Here is a 21,173-nt window from a genome sequence, read left to right as displayed (position 1 = left end):
CCAATATCATCATGTAAATGAAACCAAACCACCCTGCCAACAGTCCACTTAATATTCTGGATATAACTTTTCCTAAGTAGACATCTGATCAGATAAGACTGCAGTCATCTTTCAATAGTTGGATCGGTATTTCCAGCTCTTCCTTTCACATGCTGAAGTGTCCTTGGGCAAGATACTGAACCTCAAGTTGCCCACGGTGAGCCAGGCCTGCCATCAGTATGAGTGTGTGCGCGAATGGGTGAACGAAAAGCTGTGTAAAGGTGCTTCGAGTACTAGTACTAGTGCTATATAAGTGCAGACCATTTATCACATGAAATGCAATTCTGAGTTGATATGTAGAGTAATTCAATAAACAATAAATTCCTATTTAAATTACAAATAAAAGCAAGTTTTGGAAGTAAGTTTCAGATTATTTTTCTATCTCTGAAGTTCATAAATGTTTGTATTTAAACAAATGTATTAAATCGTTTTAATATCCTTCTCAATTAAATTAAAAAAATTACTACTTGATCTCTAAGTCGTATAATCCATTTTCAAGTCTTACATTTTATTGAAATTATATATACGTATAAGAAACAGAAATAAAAATACCACAGAAAGACTCAGCTGTTGAATCACAGTTAACAATTTCATTAACTTTTCATGAGCTTTATTCAAAGGATGTAACTCACCAAGTCATTTATATACAGCACTTTACCGGTTGACTGCACAGATACAAAAGCATATGAATACAGAATCTATGTGAAGCCATCTACAATTCTTAAGACATGGGGCAACTAGAGATCAGAGACCAAAAATGAGATTAAAAAACAAAACAAAAAAAATAAAATTTACCCACACCAAGTCCTTTACTTTACATATTTCTCCATAAATTTCTTGTGAAACTCAGAGCGCAGCGTGTCATTGACAAAGCGTTTCTCTTTCCTTGCGTCGTCTACTCCTTTGGCACAGTTTTTGAACACAACATCATCGTCCCACCTAGAAAGATATTAAGAAATAAACGAATGAAGTTTAGTGGTGAATGAAGACAATTTCCTCACATATACAAGATTAATTATGCATACTGTGCTTGTGTGCGTATGTCATGTACCTCCTCTTGACCCTAAATGTGTTCTGATTCTGGGTCATCTTTTGCTGTTGTCCTGCCAAATTAATCAACGGATTTCCACTCAAGATATTCTCCATGCGAATCCTCTCCTCCTCTGCCTTTTGCTCACGCTCCTGCGATTAAAATGGAAACAAATTCACGAAGGAAAATAACGTCACATTTACTTCACCCTTGTCTTAACTTGCTTATTGAACCCACACAACAGGTGTAAACATATCAATCTGAAAGGAGACTTTACTTTGCGTTCTTGCTCTTCAGCCCGCTCCTTTTTGATCTTCTCCAGTTCTGCCAGAAGAGCTGCAGTGTCGTCGTCATCGCTCTCCTCCTCAGAGTCTTCGTCCTCATCATCCTAAGAAACAACCAAGAACAACTGGTGAGGATGTTTGATGAGTGATAGTAAGTGTGCACCAATTCTTCCAGTGAAACTACTTACGTCAGTGAGAGGGTCATCAGCATCAAGGTTGGCTGCCGGGATCTGGTCCAGCCTGGGCCTTTTTGAAGATGATGATGAAGATGATGATGATGATGTGGTGTGCTCTGGAAAATTTTGAATCAATTGAATATTTGAATGAGTTGTTTGTATAAAATAAAATAAAATAAAATAAAATAAAATAAAATAAAATAAAATAAGAGACTACATAAAATAAAATCCATTTTAAAAACACTGAGTCACATATTCCAGAAAGACCGACCTCTTGGTCCCCTCTCTCTGGTTTTTTCACGTGCAGCCACACGCTCCCTCTCCTCCAGCTCCCTGCGGAAGTCACGGGCACGCACCTCCTCTGGGGCATCCTGGGTAGGTTGCCTGAATATTGGAAAGACATTTTGACAAAAATAAACAATGCAAATATGTTCCATTGACTCTATAGACATGTTAAGAGTGACAAGATAAAAGCGGCATTGTAGTGTTTATAATAAAGCATGGCACTTTCTGAACAGGTGCACATTGCAGCACAGAGATTACTCAAAACTCAACTCCATTTAGCTTTGATCTGCTGACCTGTATTTGATCTTGGTGTGACCTGGAAGATCTCGACTGGAATACTGTTTGGACAGGGCACTCAAATCACCTTCGCCTTTACCCCTCCCCCCTCTCGCTGGCTCAAACGTTGGTCTTGCAGCTGTAGTCATCTTTGATGGTTCTGCTGTGGCAAACGCATGACATGAAATAAACCAAGTAATATTGTGAACGGTACACAACTAGATCTCAGAACACCCTCAAACATGATGGGAAGGTTAGAAATCTGCATCTCCTGACACAATTACCTATAATATATTTCATAATCAAATATTAGGTTTAGAGGAAAATATGGATTTGTTTTTACTTTATTTTGGCCAGTTAGTAGACTAAATATTTTAAATATGCCACTATATAAAAGGTATTTTGTTATTTTAGAGACAATTAAGAAATAATTTAGCTTAGTAATTAGGTAACAAGTACCAAGTTTACGTCTCTATAATGAAGCAGCAGTCTGGTACTTTTACTTTACCTCCATGTACTTTGGAGGAACAGTCTATGCAGATAAAAAAATTAAATATAACAACAATTTGTCAACAACAATGCAAAATAATCCCTTAGTTTGTGGCGATTGTACCAGCGTTTTTGAGAGAAACTGCGTCCTCTAACATTAAAAAACATTCACAAGCAAACTTAAGTTTAACGTAAGTTACGTGTTTTAGCTGATCAGATAAATAACAACAGTATGACCACGTTGGAAGACACATAAGTTAATCTCTAGTAGAAAACAAATTAAGTCACTGTTAGATAACAGAGATCAAAACACCAGCTACACAGCATGTGAGCTAACAGTTGCTAGCATGCTAACGTGGTTTAACAACACAGTAAAGCATGAAAACAATGCTACTGCGCCTCTCCAGCCGACTGTTTACCAAAGTTCAACACTCAATATTTCAGAGTTCAAGCTATATTAATTCAAATAACTCTGTTTATTAAAGTATGGCTATTTGAGGAATTAATGTTGAAGCAATAACACTTACGAAGCTGCTACCGAACGACAAAAGGGAGATCCGGTACGTGAAACGTCACGACACGTCACATCCTGAAGAAGCCTGCGTGTAAAAAAGATGCATTCAACATCACTCGGAAATGAGAAAACTGTGATAATTAGGACCACAAAAAAAAAAAAAAAAGTTCCGATACGTAAATACATGTTACTTTAGAAAATAGTTTGATTAAACTAAAAGCATGTGCTGCTATGATCACGATACAGAAGACACTCACATTTTCTAAATGTTATCGGTTACTTTACGGTTAACGCCAACAATCAGCCTTCATAATAATGTGTAATGTTGTATTGAGAAAGATAGGGGGCAAATGGTACCAGATGATGCCTGTTCAGACAGTTTTTATTTTACTTTGTCCAGTTTATCAGATCAACGCAGGATTAGACCTTTAAAGTCATATGTTGGCTGCACTGTAACCCTGATTGTCAATGTGTTCAAGGCTGTATAATAATTAAAATGATATATAATGTGTAAGCTATATAATGCACATACAGTGAGTACAGTAAATCATTAAAACAAAACACTAAGTTTAACGTTAATCAAAATAAAGCACCCACAGTGCAGCATTTATTGTTTACCTGTTGTATGGTCAATAGTATTTGACAGTCTCAAATTAAATCAGGCAAAATTATTTAATTATTTAATCAATTAAGGTAGACTCCCTGCAGTCCCTATATCAAACTGACTTTTTACTGTGGCAGAGCCAAAATATCTAGATGAGCTGGTCGACTCCAGCTTTTTCAGGTGACATGATGTGATCTGGAGGACTTTTCTCAGCGAGAACCAGAGAGACATTTTGATGCAGACGAGGCAGAAGGAAAGTTTAATATCATCCACTGTACACATGCTGCACAGACCAGAAACAAATTGAAGAAGTTGCCTTATCAGGAAGACAGAAAGATTTAAAATTAAAAAATGTCTTTGACAAGTACACAGTGTTTCACAACATTTCAACATTTCACCATTTCCTGCTGTTTCTTGGCAGCATGTCAGTTCTGTAGTATTTGTGATATTATCAGTTTGACAACTGATTAAAAACAATGTGGTGTTTTGATTCCATGCTGCAGACTATAAATAACATTTTCATGAAAAGGTTAATAAAGATTCAAAAGACAAACAAATAAGAGAAGTTCACCCAAAATTCACACAATAAGGAAAAATAAGGTTTTAAATGTGTCTTATTTTACAATTGCAATTGTTGTAAAAGGTGAAAGTACTAAGCAAACTATGGTATTTACAGTGTTACAAAAAGTTCCACTATATCTAGGATATTTAAAAAAATAAAAATACTTAAAGGCTCAGTTAACCTGAATCATAAAAAAAAAAAAAAATCACCTCACCTCACCTAAGTTGCGTCATGCAATTCAGAAAACCTACTTCTACTTTTGATTTCATTCTTTCCAGTTGCAGCTATGACTGATTCATTCTTTTTGCATGAATGGCATTGAGAGTTTCTGATAAGGTAGCAGATTTCTTTCTAAGTTGTTTAAGAGCAGGTCTCTCTTGATTCCTAGCACCTCCCCACCAGGAACAGTTTTGTTTTGAAATAATATTTTTCTTTGAAGCCAATAATGAAACCACGATAAAATGTTAAGAAGAGGATGAAACTAAGTCTGTGAATGTGCACATTCCTCTGGAAAAAGACTCTGGAATGCGTCATTTCACACTGTCAGAGGCACAAAATTTAAAAATAAGGGCACCTGTCTGTCCACTTCACAACTGTTATGAAATGCAACCCCCCCCTCCTCCACCCCTACCCACCCAGGACTTCTAAGTAACTGAGGGTGGAATCAGAAACCAAAGAGGGTGGGGTCTTGGGTTGAAGTGTGTGTACCTGCCTGTCTGTGCGAGACAGAGACCCAGAAGAGGCTCGACAGCACTCTGCTCTGACGACACTCGAACAGGTGAGAAACTTACAGGGCGAATGGACTCTGATTTCATGTCCGCTGATTATGCAGGCTGAAGGCTCATTACAATGTCCAGATTGCTTTCATATTCTTTTGCATAATGATTCTGACCTTGTCAACTGGTGCTGGGACATCCCTAGGAAGATTCATTATGAAAGATTAAAGCAGTGCAGGTCAAAATGTTAACAGGAGCTTAAAGAGAACAGTATGAGAGGGCACGACACTGTAAACACAGGGTGGTGGAATGAATAGTAAATTTGGAGGATTGAGTATGGAGGATTACTTACATCCATCAGGATGATTGTTTACAGATTTGCTTTTATTTTGACATGAAACTGTGTTAATGACCACGACGTACATTAATTTACACACATATTATGTGCTTGTATTCTGGATGAGTTGTTTGCATGTAGAATGCAGTTTTACAGGTTGCGTATGAAATGCTGGGTCATTAAACAGGTCTGATGTCACTGATGACAAGTGGAGACGGAAGGCAGATAACTTCAGGATATCAGTGTTGTGAGTTCTGTGTTCTTTGTCGGGAGGTTTAGGAAAGAAATAATAATAATAAGATTAAATTTAATCAACTTTTTCATCTTTACATTTCACCAGGTTGAATATCTGAGAAACAAACAGCATCATGTCAAAAGGTAATGGTTGCACTACTAATAACTCATTTGATAAATTAAATATGTCATGAGAACTTACTTGTTAGGAAGACCCTGTGTGTGTGTGTGTGTTGTAGGTGATGACAGAGACCAGGTGTTTCAAACCACGAGGGTGCGAACTGCTCTCAAGAATGATGGTAGCTGGATCCACAATTCTAAGCAGGATAATGAGGACAAACCACGGTATTATTAGCGATTTCTCAATTCTTAGTTCAGTCAAATGCGATGCGTCGTCAGAAAAACACAATCACAGCAACGTCCTCTGTATTGCAGGAAGGAGAGCGCTGCGGGGGCCAGCTGCATAGTCAAGAACAAGTCCTACGTCTTTTCTGCAGCCAAGAAATTTGAGTAAGTGTTACAGAATAAATACTTAGATGCAAATATGAAGCTGTACAGTAAAAAAAACACCTTTAACGTATTTTGTCAAAGTTGATTTTAATATTAATATCAGAGAAGAACACTGACAGTAAGTGATATCTGATAAACATAATGTTTACATCTGTGTCTGAGACAGGTCCTTGTAATAAATGTGTCATTCTCATTTTGGTGTGAACATCAGTATAGGGGCAGTTCTGCAAATCAAACCTTAACTGTCCTTTGACTCTGTTGTGTCAATGAATAATAAAATGTTTCAGGCTTTAGGAACAAATCACCATCTGTAATATTAACATACATAAACATTAAATTAGCCCTGGGGCAGCTCTGCTGCATCCATAAAGACCTATGGTGCACTGCGGACTGACCTGTTCTCATGGTTGATGAAGCATTCATCTGAATACAAACTTAACTGTATTTCCACTTAGAACATGCCCTAAGATATTTGTCCTTTCACTTTAAAATATGAATCTCCAGTTTGAGTTGTACTAATATTTCCCTTTTCGTGATCATGACAATTAGTTAAATACAATTCCCATTGTTCTGGACAATAGAATGGTGCTGAATAATATAAAAGAAGCCACATCCGGAGTTATCTATGTTTTAATAAGATGTTCTGAAACATTCATGCACTGTTTACACAGTAATTATAATTATTAATACAATCGCCTGCTCGCTGCCAGCTCTATCTATTGCATTGATATTACATCACTTGACTTTAACACGTATAGGATACACACAAAAAAACTAGTACAACCTCTTCTAGTGAATTATTGAGAGTATAAACACATTTGTGCTGCAATATTTGAATAAAAACTTTGTGGATTTTTCCCTGAGGTCATACAGTAAACTCCCTTCTGCTGAGAAAATAGAAAACATTACACGTTTGAATATAATTACATAAGACGCGTCTCAACTTTCTTCAATAGCTTTTTAATGCTGTGGACAGTACATTCCATGTATAATGTAAAAAGTACATTTGGGGTTGTCAAAGACAGGAATAAAAGACTCACACCAGACTTGAGCACTCTTAGTTTTATAATTGGACCCTACAAACACTGAATGAGAGAAGAAACTAATGTAATACAAGGAAAACCATAGAGCTGAAGTTAGATTTATAATACACCAGTAGCCCATGACCATTTGGGCTTTTGATTCTTGCACTTTGTCCTGGAGCACGACTCCCAGGGTTTACTTTCCATAGTCTAATTCAAATTCAAATCCACTGCAGTATTGCTGTAAGTTAAGTTAAGTACTGAAGAAACAAGTGCAAGTCATCCTTTAAGTGTTTGAGCTGTAAGCTCTGCTGTCCAAAAACAGTGTTTTGCCCAATCTGTTGTTCGGTTATTATGCACGTCTGAGCTGACCTCAACCTTGATGAGCCTCCAAGCAAACATGCGTCACTAATTATTGAATAGACAATCACATCTTCCATTTTACTGACTGTACTTATCTAAACGTGAGGTCACGTGACACAGTAATGACAAAGGTTCTGTCTGAGATTTTACTGATTGTCATAAACAGTAGTAGTAGTGAACAACATTTTCTAAAGTCTGACACAGAGCCCGGAGGTTCCTGTTTCACTGCGGCTTTCTCTGCAGAAATAAATTGTGAGCAGTTTAATTTGAAGGCCTATAGCCCTGAAAAGGTGAAATTGTGTAATATTTCACAAGACCAGTTGAAAAGTACTTGAAAAAATACAAACAAAACAAAAACACTCACAGTCACTGTTTTTATTCTTTGAAACATGTTTGACTCATTTATCTCGGACAAATATTGTTGTGCAGCATTCAAACATTACTCAATGAGTTTAGTAATTAATATCACGGCACGATTTTATTCTTTATGAGCTGACAAACACAGCACTCTGCAGGGAGGCAGCTACTGCACGATACTTAAGCAGGAGAGTAAATCAGTACCTCTGTCCTCAAAGGTACTGATGGCTGACTATAGTCTTAGTACTGAGCTATGAGGAGGATCCAGCCACTGTGAAGTCTCCTCCTGTGTGCAGTCCCTGCACTGCTGTGGACAAGGACGGTCCAGCTACTTGGCTCATGCTGTGTGACGGCACCTCGCTGATGATAAAGTGGTTCAGAGGGTAGATGCCACATTTCCTAAAACCATCCATGACAATCCTGACACCCTTCTCTTCCTTTGTTACCTGATACGCCCCCTTAAATACGCCGGAGAATTCCTTCTTGGTTACCGCAAAGTGACTATCAGTGACACAAGCATCGCCTACGAGTTCTGCGAAACGCTGCTTCAGCAGCACAAAGAGACCTGCGTCGAGTGGGTGCAGGGTTTGAGAGCAATGAGGTGGAAGGCACAGAAGGATGATGTCCTCTCTACGAGCTGCCTCCACCACCTCGAGGTTCACAGGCGATTTGTGGCCGTCAAAAATCAGCAGCAGTGGACGCTCCTTTCGAGCGTGCACGAGAAAATGTTTGAGGAACCACTTTTTAAAGAGGTCAGAGTTGACGCACCCAGACTCCGACCATCCATAGAGGGCATTTGGCGGCCCTTGTGTCTTGTAGCATACTCCACCTGGGTAGGCCTTTGAGTAAATAATAAAAGGGGGAATGTCCCCTCCAGCTGCGCTAAAGCAAGCCAAGACAGAGATGTGGTCTCTTGAGCCTGGCCGGCATCCCAGACTGGCAGATTTGGGGAGAAGGACCCTCTTCCTGCCCAGCTGAAAGTCTGTCTCACTGCAGTTGAAGATTTGGCGAGGCTTGTCTCTAAGCCCATGTGTGTCCATGACGATGCTCAGTAAATGGAAAAACTGATCGACTGCTTCCTTCCTCACACATACTGTCCTCCCACGGACAACGCTGTCCGCTGGCTGAATGGTAATATTCTTTTCTTGACGTTTTCGAAAATTGAGCCACCAGGTCTGGCCCAGCTTGGAAAATGCCACCCTCCGGTGCTGCCGTTTATAAATGGATGAGGCAAAGGAGACCAGCTGCTGTTTAGTAAGTGGGAATCCATGCTTGGACATGTATAAGGAGAACTCCACTAACTGCTCCTCGTCTGCAGATGTTATGAGCTGAGCTGGACCGCTGCGGCTTCCTGGTGTCACCCGTCCACTCACTCTGTCCCCCAGTGATGATTTAGGGACTCCAAACTCCTTGGCAGCCTGTCTCACCGTGCACCTCCCGGACTTCACCTCGATCAGTGCACGCTCCATGGCCTCCTCTGTCCATTTCTTCTTCTTCTTCCTCCCGATTTTATCAAGATGATTTCTTGACGGCATTTTTTCCTAGGGTGGCAAAAGAAAATTCTGGGGCATTATACAAATATGAGAGCAATAAAGCACATTTATGCTCTGTGATTGACTGAAGAGAAAAAAATCTGCAGCAGGTTGTAAAAAGATCACGATGGATTTACAGCTACCCTGATATCATGACTCTAATTTCCCCTGAAATCACCCTGAACGCACCAATCGGAAGCTAACTTAACTTCAGGAGCACTCGTTAGTTTATCTACTATATTCATGCTGTACGTGTACTTTCTGCCACAGTCAAACATGTCCTCACTGGAAGAGAAACCAATAAAACACCCACTATGACTTACTGGTACTGGAGAGTCGTCGTAGTGAGTTTAATTGGGGCAGAAGATGAGTCGTCCTGTGCTGGTTTGTAACACCGTAACGTTACAGTTTGTGAAGTACGCTTGAAGCCTGGTGTGTTGGAGATTAAGCTAAACTTAAACCACGAACCAGGGAACAGTGTTTCCTCTACAGTCGCTGTTCCGTGTCTGTGAGTTACATAAAGCGGCTACTCTTTACCAGGATCATGCGTTTATTTACCTGCCTAGCTTAGAAAATGTTGCTTCACAAGCCGAGAGACAACGGAACACAACCGGAAAGAGTGAAGGTGTTTTCAAAATAATAGTCCCAAGGTTCCCGTTACAAAATAAGGGTTGAAGTGTGGATGTTATTATTTAATTAGATAATTAGATGATTTAATTAGATATGAAAATGTAAGAAAGTAAGAAAGAAAAAACAAAACAGTTAAGTTTTATATTTTGAAATAAAAAACTAAAAGATATTATTCCAAAATAACTTCGCATTTTTATTTAACACTATTTTAGACATTGTAACTTTTGACATCAAGGAATGTGCATTATTTTATTTTTTTGTTTAATTAAGACCTACAAAACATATAACAAATTCATCTTGAAATAAGTTTTTGAGGACTATACCTGTGTATGTATGTAAAAAAATAATGTTCAGTCTGCAAAATCAGGACAAATCAAGATAGATGAGCAGATGTGAGGTGCAAAGTGAGACTAAACTGACTCATGTATGTAACTGGATGTCATTCTTTGTATTTTTAAAAACACTATATTGACATTCAAGACTCTATTCAGGATGCTTGTGTCCCATAGGTCTGTGTGTAATTAGTTTTGCTTATCTTCTAACGCAGAGTTTATAAAATAGAGACATGTTTTGTGATCTGAATGCAATTTTAAACTAAGGAATTCTACAGCTGATGAAAGCAGTGGGCAGATCATTAGCAACAATTCGCTACACTTTTGTTAGAGTTATAGATGCCAAGGTTCTTCTTCTTCAAGGTTATGTTTCTTATTATTACCCAATAGATCGACAGCTTCTCCACAGAATTCTCCTCTACAGAAGACACAGTTTGCTCCCTCTAAAGGGTATGTTGATTTTTTATTAAAATAAAAAGTGATCTGTGTAAACTATAAGCAACTATTCACCTCTACAAACCCACTTATTACATGTTTAAAAATTTGATTAAAAAATGATTTCCTTTTCTATGTTTTCTTCTTGTTTTAGTTCTTCAGCTAAGCAGGCAAATGTGAAAGCACTTGCTGAAGAAATAGATAAAAATACTGGGACACAACAAAAAGCACCACTTCGCCAGTCAAATGTAGAATGCAATAAGGACAAAGTCTCTGAAGATGCACATGTGGAAGATCCTGTTGCAGGAACCCCTGCTCTTACTGGTACAGGGGAGAATATAGACCCTGCTGAAGTCCCTGCTCGAGTTGCAGTTGAACTGAAGCCACAGAAGACAGAAAATGCAACAGATTTGAACCATGCAGAAGTAAATTCAATGCCACAACCTGCAAAGGAGAGCTGCAAGACCTGTCCTTCAAAACAGGTTGCAACAGAAACTGTTGAAGCTGAAGCTAAGGCTGTGGTGGACTCATCAGCTGAGACCCCTGCTGTAGTTAATGCAACACCAGGAGAAAAGACTGCTGTACAACACCTTGTGGAAAGAGTCCCTGATACTGTATCCAAATCTCAGTCTGCTGATGTTAACATGAAAGAGCCTGTTGCAGAGACTGCTGCTGCGGCTGGTGCAGGGAAAAGTAAAGACCACGCTGACGTCCCTGCTCAAAATGCAGTTCAACTAAATCCTAAAGCAGAACCTCCAGCTGTAATGGAGCCAAAAAATGCAACAAATTTGAACCATGCAGAAGAAAAATCAATGCCACAACCTGCAAAGGAGAGCTGTAAGACCTGTCCTCCAAAACAGGTTGCAACAGAAACTGTTGAAGCTGAAGCTAAGGCTGTGGTGGACTCATCAGCTGAGACCCCTGCTGTAGTTAATGCAACACCAGAAGACAAAGCTGTTGTACAACACCTTGTGGAAAGAGTCCCTGATACTGTATCCAAATCTTCTACTCAGTCTGCTGATGTTAACATGAAAGAGCCAGTTGCAGAGACTGCTGCTGCGGTGGGTGCAGGGAAAAGTAAAGACCAAGCTGAAGTCCCTGCTCAAAATGCAGTCCAATTAAATCCTAAAGCAGAACCTCCAGCTGTAACAGAGCCAGAAAATGCAACAAATTTGAACCATGCAGAAGTAAACTCAATGCCACAACCTGCAAAGGAGAGCTGTAAGACCTGTCCTCCAAAACAGGTTGCAACAGAAACTGTTGAAGCTGAAGCTAAGGCTGTGGTGGACTCATCAGCTGAGACCCCTGCTGTAGTTAATGCAACACCAGAAGACAAAGCTGTTGTACAACACCTTGTGGAAAGAGTCCCTGATACTGTATCCAAATCTTCTACTCAGTCTGCTGATGTTAACATGAAAGAGCCAGTTGCAGAGACTGCTGCTGCGGTGGGTGCAGGGAAAAGTAAAGACCAAGCTGAAGTCCCTGCTCAAAATGCAGTCCAACTAAATCCTAAAGCAGAACCTCCAGCTGTAATGGAGCCAAAAAATGCAACAAATTTGAACCATGCAGAAGTAAAATCAATGCCACAACCTGCAAAGGAGAGCTGCAAGACCTGTCCTCCAAAACAGGTTGCAACAGAAACTGTTGAAGCTGAAGCTAAGGCTGTGGTGGACTCATCAGCTGAGACCCCTGCTGTAGTTAATGCAACACCAGAAGACAAAGCTGTTGTACAACACCTTGTGGAAAGAGTCCCTGATACTGTATCCAAATCTTCTACTCAGTCTGCTGATGTTAACATGAAAGAGCCTGTTGCAGAGACTGCTGCTGCGGCTGGTGCAGGGAAAAGTAAAGACCACGCTGACGTCCCTGCTCAAAATGCAGTTCAACTAAATCCTAAAGCAGAACCTCCAGCTGTAATGGAGCCAAAAAATGCAACAAATTTGAACCATGCAGAAGTAAAATCAATGCCACAACCTGCAAAGGAGAGCTGTAAGACCTGTCCTCCAAAACAGGTTGGAACAGAAACTGTTGAAGCTGGAGCTAAGGCTGTGGTGGACTCATCAGCTGAGACCCCTGCTGTAGTTAATGCAACACCAGACGACAAAGCTGTTGTACAACACCTTGTGGAAAGAGTCCCTGATACTGTATCCAAATCTTCTACTCAGTCTGCTGATGTTAACATGAAAGAGTCTGTTGCAGAGACTGCTGCTGCAGTGGGTGCAGAGAAAAGTAAAGACCACGCTGATGTCCCTGCTCAAAATGCAGTCCAACTAAATCCTAAAGCAGAACCTCCAGCTGTAATGGAGCCAAAAAATGCAACAAATTTGAACCATGCAGAAGAAAAATCAATGCCACAACCTGCAAAGGAGAGCTGCAAGACCTGTCCTCCAAAACAGGTTGCAACAGAAACTGTTGAAGCTGAAGCTAAGGCTGTGGTGGACTCATCAGCTGAGACCCCTGCTGTAGTTAATGCAACACCAGAAGACAAAGCTGTTGTACAACACCTTGTGGAAAGAGTCCCTGATACTGTATCCAAATCTTCTACTCAGTCTGCTGATGTTAACGTGAAAGAGCCTGTTGCAGAGACTGCTGCTGCAGTGGGTGCAGAGAAAAGTAAAGACCACGCTGATGTCCCTGCTCAAAATGCAGTCCAACTAAATCCTATAGCAGAACCTCCAGCTGTAACAGAGCCAGAAAATGTAAAGAATTTGAACCATGCAGAAGTAAAATCAATGCCACAACCTGCAAAGGAGAGCTGCAAGACCTGTCCTCCAAAACAGGTTGCAACAGAAACTGTTGAAGCTGAAGCTAAGGCTGTGGTGGACTCATCAGCTGAGACCCCTGCTGTAGTTAATGCAACACCAGGAGAAAAGTCTGCTGTGCAACACCTTGTGGAAAGAGTCCCTGATACTGTATCCAAATCTTCTACTCAGTCTGCTGATGTTCATGTGAAAGAGCCTGTTGCAGAGACTGCTGCTGCGGCTGGTGCAGGGAAAAGTAAAGACCACGCTGAAGTCCCTGCTCAAAATGCAGTTCAACTAAATCCTAAAGCAGAACCTCCAGCTGTAATGGAGCCAGAAAATGCAACAAATTTGAACCATGCAGAAGTAAAATCAATGCCACAACCTGCAAAGGCCTGTCCTCCAAAACAGGTTGCAACAGAAACTGTTGAAGCTGAAGCTAAGGCTGTGGTGGACTCATCAGCTGAGACCCCTGCTATTAATGCAACACCAGGAGAAAAGGCTGTTGTACAACACCTTGTGGAAAGAGTCCCTGATAATGATTCATCCACTCAGTCTGCTGCTGAAATTGCAATCAAATCTACAGAATCTAAAGTCAAGTCTGGAGCCACAGCAGAGCCAGTGGTAAAGACCAAAGCTGAAGAAGTAGTTGAGTGTGTCCAGCCTGTTGAAAACACACTTGTCAAGCAAAGTATGGATCCGGTGCCTGAGAGTGCAGCACATTGTGTGATGGAGTTGAACATTGAGGATGCTGTTCAAGATAAGTTCTCTGACCGAGCCATTGAACTGACAGATGCATTGGATGTGGTGCCACCCACAGCTGAAGCTGTTACTAAACCAGTGAATGATCCAAAGCAAACCCACTCAGAGATGTCAAATCTGAACCAGTCCGATCATACAAACAAGTGAGTGAGCTCAACAGAATCACTGAGTTTCATAATGTGTGCTTATAATACACATCTATTATGAAATGTGTCTTATTGTTGCTATTGTTTGTGCTTTAGCTCTGAACAGTTTCAAAAACCCAGTGAAGAGCTACAATCGACTCACACTCTGAAAAAGACCAGGTAATATGTCTCATTTTAAAGACTGCACAAGCTGGATTGCCTTTATAACATCCTTACTTTAAGCCAGGGTGTACACACAAAGACTAACAAAGGTGTTCATCTTTTTCATCACTTTCTTAAAACCCCAGGAATGGCAAAGCTGTTTGTTCATTCTGTGACCAAATAATTGATGGAAATGTCAAGATTACAATCAGTGAACCACCGATGACCTGCCACGATACATGTTTTAAGGTTTGTTCTGTCACCTGGGGAAAGCCGCACTTCTTACTTTATGTTTGAGGTCTTATCTACGTTGACTGACATGCTCTTGTCATTGCATAATGCTGAGTATATTTTGCAGTGTGGTGTGTGTGCTAAGGCCCTGGGAGATTTGCTGACCCCCATGTTCCTGCATCACCAAGTGATCCACTGTAATGGATGCTTTGCAAAAGCTCTCAAGACCTGAAGCCTAACTGGGACAAACATGTCATCAGAGCAGACTCAAAGCATACTGTGATTAATGTGTTGTTTGGGGTGAGAACCTCACCGCTGTTCTCTAATTAACTTTGTATTTTGTCTTTAGAATCAGTTTCCCTATTAAAACAAAAGTTTCAATGCCATAGAAGTTTAAATACTTTACAATCAGAATAAGTGATTTTATTGCAACATACTGTATGTGGTCAAAATAAAGTCACAGGTTAACGTCTCAGATTTAAATGGTTTAATCAGCCTTAATTTTAAATGAGCAGAAACAACACTAGCACAGCTACACATCAAACATGAGTCACCTGGAGGCACGTTATTGAAGCATCAGCACCTCTGTGGCACAGCACCAGCTTATTTTAAGCAGTAACAAAAATACCTCCAGGAAAATGAATACAAATATTTATTTCTCTCCCACATTGAGAAATTTAAACAAAGCAAAACTGCATCATGAGTGAGTGCTAAGTACCTGTATCGTAAGTGAAAGCACAAATGGAGACGGGATGGTATATAAAGCTCTGGTACATTCAGCTTCATTTACTTTAGTTCCCACACACGTTGATACACATGTTGAAAGTGAGGCAGCGACAATATTGTATTCAGGACCAATGTACGCATCAGTAAACACCGAATGGCGTGCGTGCAATTACAGATTGCGAGGTGAGCTGGCATCACTCTTTATTATTCATGAAACGTGATACATCACAATCTGACAACATCAGCACCAGTGAAGCTTCACCAAAAGGAGAAAACGAGAGATACAACCTACGAGAGGAAAATGAACAACAAAGCTAAGAGAATCATCTGAGAGGAGAATTTGAGGAGAAGGCCAGCGCTGGCTGCTGGGGCTTAATTATTTTCATCTCTCTGTCTGTTGTTCATACAAAACAGTGATGAGAAACATTTATCAGTTATTGGCCACGATTAAAGAAATACTAGCAGGCGTTTCAAGTCTTTGCAAGTTGCTGTGTATCCAAGAGGATCAACAAAAATGTCACGTGTTGACTGTCCGTCTCATAGCCAGAAGATGGGGTTGACTTGGACGGAGATGTTAGATTTAGCGGATGCCTTTTCTGCCCAGAAACCGCAAGACTGCATAGTTGTAAGTGGTGGCAACCAGATAGAGAAACTGCAAAGGAGGCAGGAAGAACAGATTTTAAAAACAGTAAAAATAGGTTTATATATTCACACAGATGAGCAAACAGGTCTATCTATATAGCAAACATCTATCTATATACTATAGAAGTCAAAGGCCTTTTTTTTAAAGGATCACAACATATTTTGCTAGTGGTGTTGGTCTGTGTCTGTTCAGAGTTTGATATTTGAGCTGACATAGTTTGGGAGTTTTGGATATTTCTGGTGCACTGCAAATCTGAGGTGACTGGAATGTTGTTTGTGGTGCTCATAATGACAAATGAGTAACAGTCAATGTACAGTGGCAAGAAAAAGTATGTGAACCTTTTGGAATTTAATGGTTTTCTGCATGAATTTGTCATAAAACATGATCTGATCTTCATCTAAGATCATGTACCTAAAATAACACAGAAAATAAAAACCTGATCTTATATGTCAACCATAAAAACCTCACAGGGAAGATGGAAAAAGGTGAACCCTTAGAATAAAAACACAATTCCCCTTTTGGAGTGGTCAAGTCAGAGCCCAGACCTCAACCCAATAGAGATGCTATGGAATGACTTGAAGAGAGATGCACACATGAGATGTCCAAAGGATATGACAGAGCTGAAACAGGTCTGCAGGAAGAATGGGCTAAAACTCCTGCAGGTCTGATCCACTGCTACAGGAACCAAGAGGGGGTCAACCAGTAATTCATTCCAAGGGTTCACAAACTTTTTCCACTATTGCTGTGAGGTTTTTATGGTTGTTCTCAATAGAGACATGAAAGATCAAATTGTTTTTGTGTTATTATTTTATGCACATTATATTTGTTAATACTTGACTTAGATGAAGATAACTGAAGACATTTTATCACAAATAATGCAGAAAACCATGGAATTACAAAGGTTTATCCAAAGTGTTCACAGGAATTACTTCTTCAATAGAAAATAGTTCTACTGAAAACTGTAAGAGAGATGTTGAGTTATTTTTCGATGCTTTTCATCCAGCCAGTATCCTCATTGCTTATCCTGTAGGGTATTGCAGGGGGCTGGAGCCAATCCCAGCTGTTGTTGGGCGAGAGGTACGATATACTCCTAACAGGTGGCTAGTCTATCACAGGCCAACAACACAAAGGCTCTTTATGTGTGGTTCAGCTTCAAAACATAAACTAAAATATTTAACGTGACCAAAAAGCAATGTCTCACCAGTGCTAAGAGAGTGATCCCAGCACCAGCAAATGCAGCTATGTACAAATCGTAGGTGACGTAGAACTGTAAGACATAACAAACACAGGACAGTTTGATGTATATATTCAGAACACCGAATCAGTCATATTTGTGTCATTTCATTATACAAATGCTCACTTACAGAGGCATCCATTAATAAGTTAGAGTACATTTTACATTGAGTCTGCACACTGATTTTTTATGTGAAGATGTTGACATGAAATACTGAACAGGTTTAAAAGGGAATATCGGATTCTTCTACTCACTTCACTGGTTTTGCAAATAGATGCCAAGGTCATTCCACAGGACTTGCCTGGCATTGCATTCCAAGGAAGCAGACCTTAAATGAAGACATTACGTAAGTGATGTATCTCTTACCATTGCTGAATTATGATGAGTTGTGACTCATATAAGTTTCTGCTTGCGCACAGGCTATCAGTGATGCGGCAGTATAGACATTTTGGAATCGGTTATCATTTGACAACCGATTCAACAACGAGTTTTGAATCTAGACACCAGTGATTAATCCAGGACACATTAACATTCTGCTCAAGTGGACAAGCAGTCAGTCATTATGAGAATGACGCACCAAACTGCCTGGCGTCCATGCAAATCCAGCCATGCTGATTAATGCTGGGGGTTGTTTCAGCCAGGATGTTGATGTTGTGGCAGGTCTGCTCCATGTTGAACAAGAAGAACACTGGGATAGCAGAGAAGGCGAATACTGCCAGCCAAATGAAGGCCAAGATGTACGTCACTATGATAAACTGTAATGAAATAAGCAGTGTAGCGCTTAAGGTCAGAGAAATTTGACAAGTGATGAATGTGGTGTCATTGAATTCTCTTTAAATTCATCATTCTGTGTAGAAATCAGTGAAACAAAGAACATTTCACTATAGTTAGGAGCTAAAACAAACCAGCATTCAGCCTTTTAACAATGACCTGATGTCCTATTAATCCTCCCTCTTTACTCCCGCCGCCCTCCTCCTCCCTCATCCGTGTTCTCACCGTCAGACTGAGGCAGCGGCCACACTGGGTGCTCCTGAATTCGCCGAAGGTCTGCTTGACGGCGCTCGTGGTGTAGAAGCCCTCAGCCAGCAGCAGGATGCCGTAGAGGAAGAAAAATGATGCCAGGCCATAGATCACATACTGGAAATATTTGATACTGGGATAGTCACAAAGAGAAGTCAGTCAAACTGTGAGATGATGCAACATTTGAGAGGCTAGAAAACTGTGAAAATGAATTGCAGCACCACTCACAAAGAGGCCATGGCCACATAGTCCTGAACATTGCGGGCGAAGTAAGTCTCAACGAGGACTTCGGTCTGGGACAGTGCTTCATGCCCACAGCCACAAAATAATGCCATGCCGGCATAGCACAACAAGGTGGCCACGAGGGATGGGTAGGGCACTGCCCCAATGCACCGGACACAGCAGTCATAACAACCTGAGGGGGCATAATATATCAGCACACAGGCGGCACACACCGCACAAATAATCACACAACACATCTACGCCAGGTAGGGGAACTCTTTCACCCTGTGGGGGATCTACGAAAAAGGCCTCTCTTTGTCTGCAAATCCATGTGCACACACCAAACCCCACCAACAGGCAGAAAAAAAAAAAAAAAAAAAGCAACAGAAAACAAAATTAGACAGCGGGGGACACACAAGAGTTCAAGCAGCGACTCCCAGTAAAGCGTCCAAACAAAAGCAGTCACCACTGACTTCACGCCAATCTCACGCACTTCTTCCAGTGTAAGCTGTGCTGTTGAAGCGGGTAGCAAATATCCACAGTGTTAATAAATGCATTGACAGAAATGGGATAGAGGAAAGCACCTAAGGCTTTGCAAAGCCAAGGCTGTCTGACCGGAAACATTTGCTGTTTTTTTTTTTCCTGTATTCCACAACAAGAAAGATCCCAGTGCCAACCAGTGATGTACAATACTGCCTGCAAGGTTTTGCTACTGTAAAATACGCCTCTGTGCTGATTTCATCCGTATGTAGAAGCTCCTCTGCTTGTACCAGCACCTCACAGCTCAACCCCTACTAACTCTGGTCCAGCCCTCTTTCTCCAGTGGTCCCAGCTGTCACCAGGCCATTGAGAGCTGGTAGTGAAACACTGGCTTCAGGACCCTGAAGAAAGAGCTTGTTTCTGTGGCTGCAGATACAATATCCATTGTCTTTGCCACGATCAGGAGGGAACAAAGGGCAGCGATGTCAAACAAACAAAGACCACAGTGCGCCACCAAACACACAGTAGTATGTCGTTGCATTGGGGTCACCGGGACTATCTCAACACCACTAGCAGTGTCACTACTCAGGCCATGCTCCATCTACAGCTGGCTGAGACTGGTACCCTGGCACTGAGTGCCCATGCTGGTGGGGGCTTAGTTCAAGTGTTCAAAGAGTGGGTGGAAGAACAATGAACGCGAGGGGCCATTTGAATATCCCCACAACAACAACAACATCACTCAAAAGTTTTGTCTCCACACATTGTAAAATCCTTAGGTGCCCTGATGAACGTGTAAGAAATCTGATAATTTTACAGGATTTTAATTGGAATGAACATAGAGTGTGAGTTAAATAACTACTGCTATACTGCTGCTGAAATATAAATAGTAACAGCAGGAAGACTGCTTTAACTAAAATACTAAAACAATGGTGCCTGCAGACACCCACGCTTCAGCTGTGCTGCATCAGTAGGTACAGTGATAGAGTCATCATAGTGTCTATATGAATTCAGTGCAAAGATGCTCAGTTCATTTTACAGTCGATGTAAGATAATCAATCAAAACTCGAAAAAACAAAGTTGTTAAAAAAATGTCCAAGTTGACACACAAGTTGTTTTCAAGCGAAAAAAACAAAACAAATCAAGGTCAGCAGAAATTGGTTGGGTCCACAGTTCTCATGCAAATCTGCTCACACAGTATATACCCGTGACACATGTGGGAGTATCTGACCTCTTTCACACCAGTGACCTGGCATGGCCTTGGCATGTTGAGAGTCACTGCCCATCTCTATCTGCCACACTGATTCCAGTATGTATTAGTATTGGTCCTGAAATCATTAATATATAATAATAATAATAATAATAATAACCGTCTCATATATTAGTGAGGGCAAAGGATAAATCAGAGGTCAGTCAAAATTCGATATGTGCATATCAAAGTTCTTTTGATAAATCAAAACACAAGAGTAATATGCATCAAATCTTGCAGTGCACGAGTGCAACATCATGTCTGAGGACAGAAAGGACATATTAAAGGCAACTTTCGTATGTTATTGAAATTCACATTTTCAAATCACATTAATAATAGATGATAAGAGTTATTAAAAATTCTGTGCACTCACCCATGTCCAGAAAGAAGTGTGGGGTTATTGTCGTTTAGCTGGGTGGCTTTGTGACTGTGATATGAGGATATGAGAAGTTATTCCCCGCCACTCCTATATGAATCTGACTCGCGCTTTTGTCCCATCAACAATAGATAGACCACATCTCCCAGAGACACATCTTAAAGTCACAAAGTCCCATTTCAGCTGCCAGTCATTATTTATGGAGGCAGGGGTTCTGGACTGGGGGCAGTGGGCAGGACACAAACAACAACTTTTTTCCTTGGTATTTAGTTAGTTTCTGTAGTTTAGCTGTTTTGACTGATACTTGTGGATCCTCAAATATATCTAATCTTTTGTAAGAACAGAGATTGTTGAGTGCTCATAAGTCATTATGTAAATCAATCATTTTGTTAACTAGGAGATCTAAAGTAACTGATTTTACAAAGACAGAACTGTTCTATTTTCAATGCCATATGCTCGGTTCTAATTGCTGCTACTT

General features: G+C 40.5%; 4 protein-coding genes across 10 annotated transcripts; 1 reads left to right on the top strand and 3 right to left on the bottom strand.

Annotated features, from left to right (window-relative positions):
- Positions 1–609: 609 nt before the first annotated feature.
- Positions 610–3,178, bottom strand: cwc15 (CWC15 spliceosome associated protein homolog). 2 transcript variants are annotated; one of them, XM_026370686.1, is made up of 7 exons: positions 3,107–3,178; positions 2,109–2,250; positions 1,801–1,913; positions 1,542–1,645; positions 1,347–1,457; positions 1,091–1,221; positions 610–978 (listed from the first exon to the last, which is right to left on the bottom strand). In XM_026370686.1, exons 2-7 carry the CDS (start codon positions 2,237–2,239, stop codon positions 849–851), a joined length of 720 nt encoding a protein of 239 aa, XP_026226471.1. In that variant the 5' UTR covers positions 2,240–2,250; positions 3,107–3,178; the 3' UTR covers positions 610–848. The 2 variants fall into 2 exon arrangements, with proteins under 2 accessions (XP_026226471.1, XP_026226472.1); XM_026370687.1 differs by having other exon boundaries at positions 2,109–2,253; positions 3,107–3,170.
- A 1,758-nt stretch (positions 3,179–4,936) lies between these two features.
- si:dkey-125i10.3 (fibrous sheath CABYR-binding protein) lies at positions 4,937–15,231 on the top strand. 5 transcript variants are annotated; one of them, XM_026370681.1, is made up of 10 exons: positions 4,937–5,037; positions 5,653–5,690; positions 5,786–5,891; positions 5,982–6,056; positions 10,683–10,742; positions 10,882–11,349; positions 11,728–14,373; positions 14,473–14,535; positions 14,664–14,766; positions 14,876–15,231. In XM_026370681.1, exons 2-10 carry the CDS (start codon positions 5,681–5,683, stop codon positions 14,978–14,980), a joined length of 3,636 nt encoding a protein of 1,211 aa, XP_026226466.1. In that variant the 5' UTR covers positions 4,937–5,037; positions 5,653–5,680; the 3' UTR covers positions 14,981–15,231. The 5 variants fall into 5 exon arrangements, with proteins under 5 accessions (XP_026226466.1, XP_026226467.1, XP_026226462.1 ...); XM_026370682.1 differs by having other exon boundaries at positions 10,882–12,355; positions 13,880–14,373; XM_026370678.1 differs by adding an exon at positions 5,500–5,559 and having other exon boundaries at positions 4,982–5,037; positions 10,882–14,373.
- On the bottom strand, positions 6,064–10,079 carry LOC113169345. Its single transcript, XM_026370683.1, has 2 exons — positions 9,654–10,079; positions 6,064–9,339 (listed from the first exon to the last, which is right to left on the bottom strand). The coding sequence occupies exon 2, from the start codon at positions 9,331–9,333 to the stop codon at positions 8,050–8,052; it is 1,284 nt and encodes a 427-aa protein (XP_026226468.1). The 5' UTR covers positions 9,334–9,339; positions 9,654–10,079; the 3' UTR covers positions 6,064–8,049.
- Positions 15,232–15,434: 203 nt separating the features above from the next.
- Positions 15,435–20,824, bottom strand: plp1b (proteolipid protein 1b). Of its 2 annotated transcripts, none has more exons than XM_026370685.1 (7): positions 20,693–20,824; positions 18,600–18,786; positions 18,348–18,504; positions 17,929–18,106; positions 17,606–17,679; positions 17,319–17,384; positions 15,435–16,126 (listed from the first exon to the last, which is right to left on the bottom strand). In XM_026370685.1, the coding sequence occupies exons 1-7, from the start codon at positions 20,694–20,696 to the stop codon at positions 16,055–16,057; spliced, it is 738 nt and encodes a 245-aa protein (XP_026226470.1). In that variant the 5' UTR covers positions 20,697–20,824; the 3' UTR covers positions 15,435–16,054. The 2 variants fall into 2 exon arrangements, with proteins under 2 accessions (XP_026226470.1, XP_026226469.1); XM_026370684.1 differs by lacking the exon at positions 20,693–20,824 and adding an exon at positions 19,178–19,415.
- Positions 20,825–21,173: the final 349 nt, after the last annotated feature.

The sequence above is a fragment of the Anabas testudineus genome, chromosome 14 (assembly GCF_900324465.2).
Source record: "Anabas testudineus chromosome 14, fAnaTes1.2, whole genome shotgun sequence".
Classification (NCBI taxonomy): Eukaryota; Metazoa; Chordata; class Actinopteri; order Anabantiformes; family Anabantidae; genus Anabas; species Anabas testudineus.
Note: the sequence above shows the minus strand (reverse complement) of the source record. Positions and strands in the feature narration are given on the sequence as shown.

What these genes read in the sequence shown, in the direction of transcription:
- cwc15 (XM_026370686.1), bottom strand. Translation starts at nt 2,239, where the DNA reads ATGACTACAGCTGCAAGACCAACGTTTGAGCCAGCGAGAGGGGGGAGG. An exon ending in CAGAGAGAGGGGACCAAGAG is followed by an intron (nt 1,646 to 1,800) that starts GTCGGTCTTTCT and finishes AAAATTTTCCAG; the next exon opens with AGCACACCACATCATCATCA. An exon ending in CTGATGACCCTCTCACTGAC is followed by an intron (nt 1,458 to 1,541) that starts GTAAGTAGTTTC and finishes GTTGTTTCTTAG; the next exon opens with GATGATGAGGACGAAGACTC.
- si:dkey-125i10.3 (XM_026370677.1), top strand. An exon ending in CAGTCCGATCATACAAACAA is followed by an intron (nt 14,374 to 14,472) that starts GTGAGTGAGCTC and finishes TTTGTGCTTTAG; the next exon opens with CTCTGAACAGTTTCAAAAAC. An exon ending in CACACTCTGAAAAAGACCAG is followed by an intron (nt 14,536 to 14,663) that starts GTAATATGTCTC and finishes TTAAAACCCCAG; the next exon opens with GAATGGCAAAGCTGTTTGTT.
- LOC113169345 (XM_026370683.1), bottom strand. Translation starts at nt 9,333, where the DNA reads ATGCCGTCAAGAAATCATCTTGATAAAATCGGGAGGAAGAAGAAGAAG.
- plp1b (XM_026370684.1), bottom strand. Translation starts at nt 19,217, where the DNA reads ATGTTTCCGGTCAGACAGCCTTGGCTTTGCAAAGCCTTAG. An exon ending in TTGGCTTTGCAAAGCCTTAG is followed by an intron (nt 18,787 to 19,177) that starts GTGCTTTCCTCT and finishes ATGCCCCCTCAG; the next exon opens with GTTGTTATGACTGCTGTGTC. An exon ending in GGATCACTCTCTTAGCACTG is followed by an intron (nt 16,127 to 17,318) that starts GTGAGACATTGC and finishes CCTCCTTTGCAG; the next exon opens with TTTCTCTATCTGGTTGCCAC.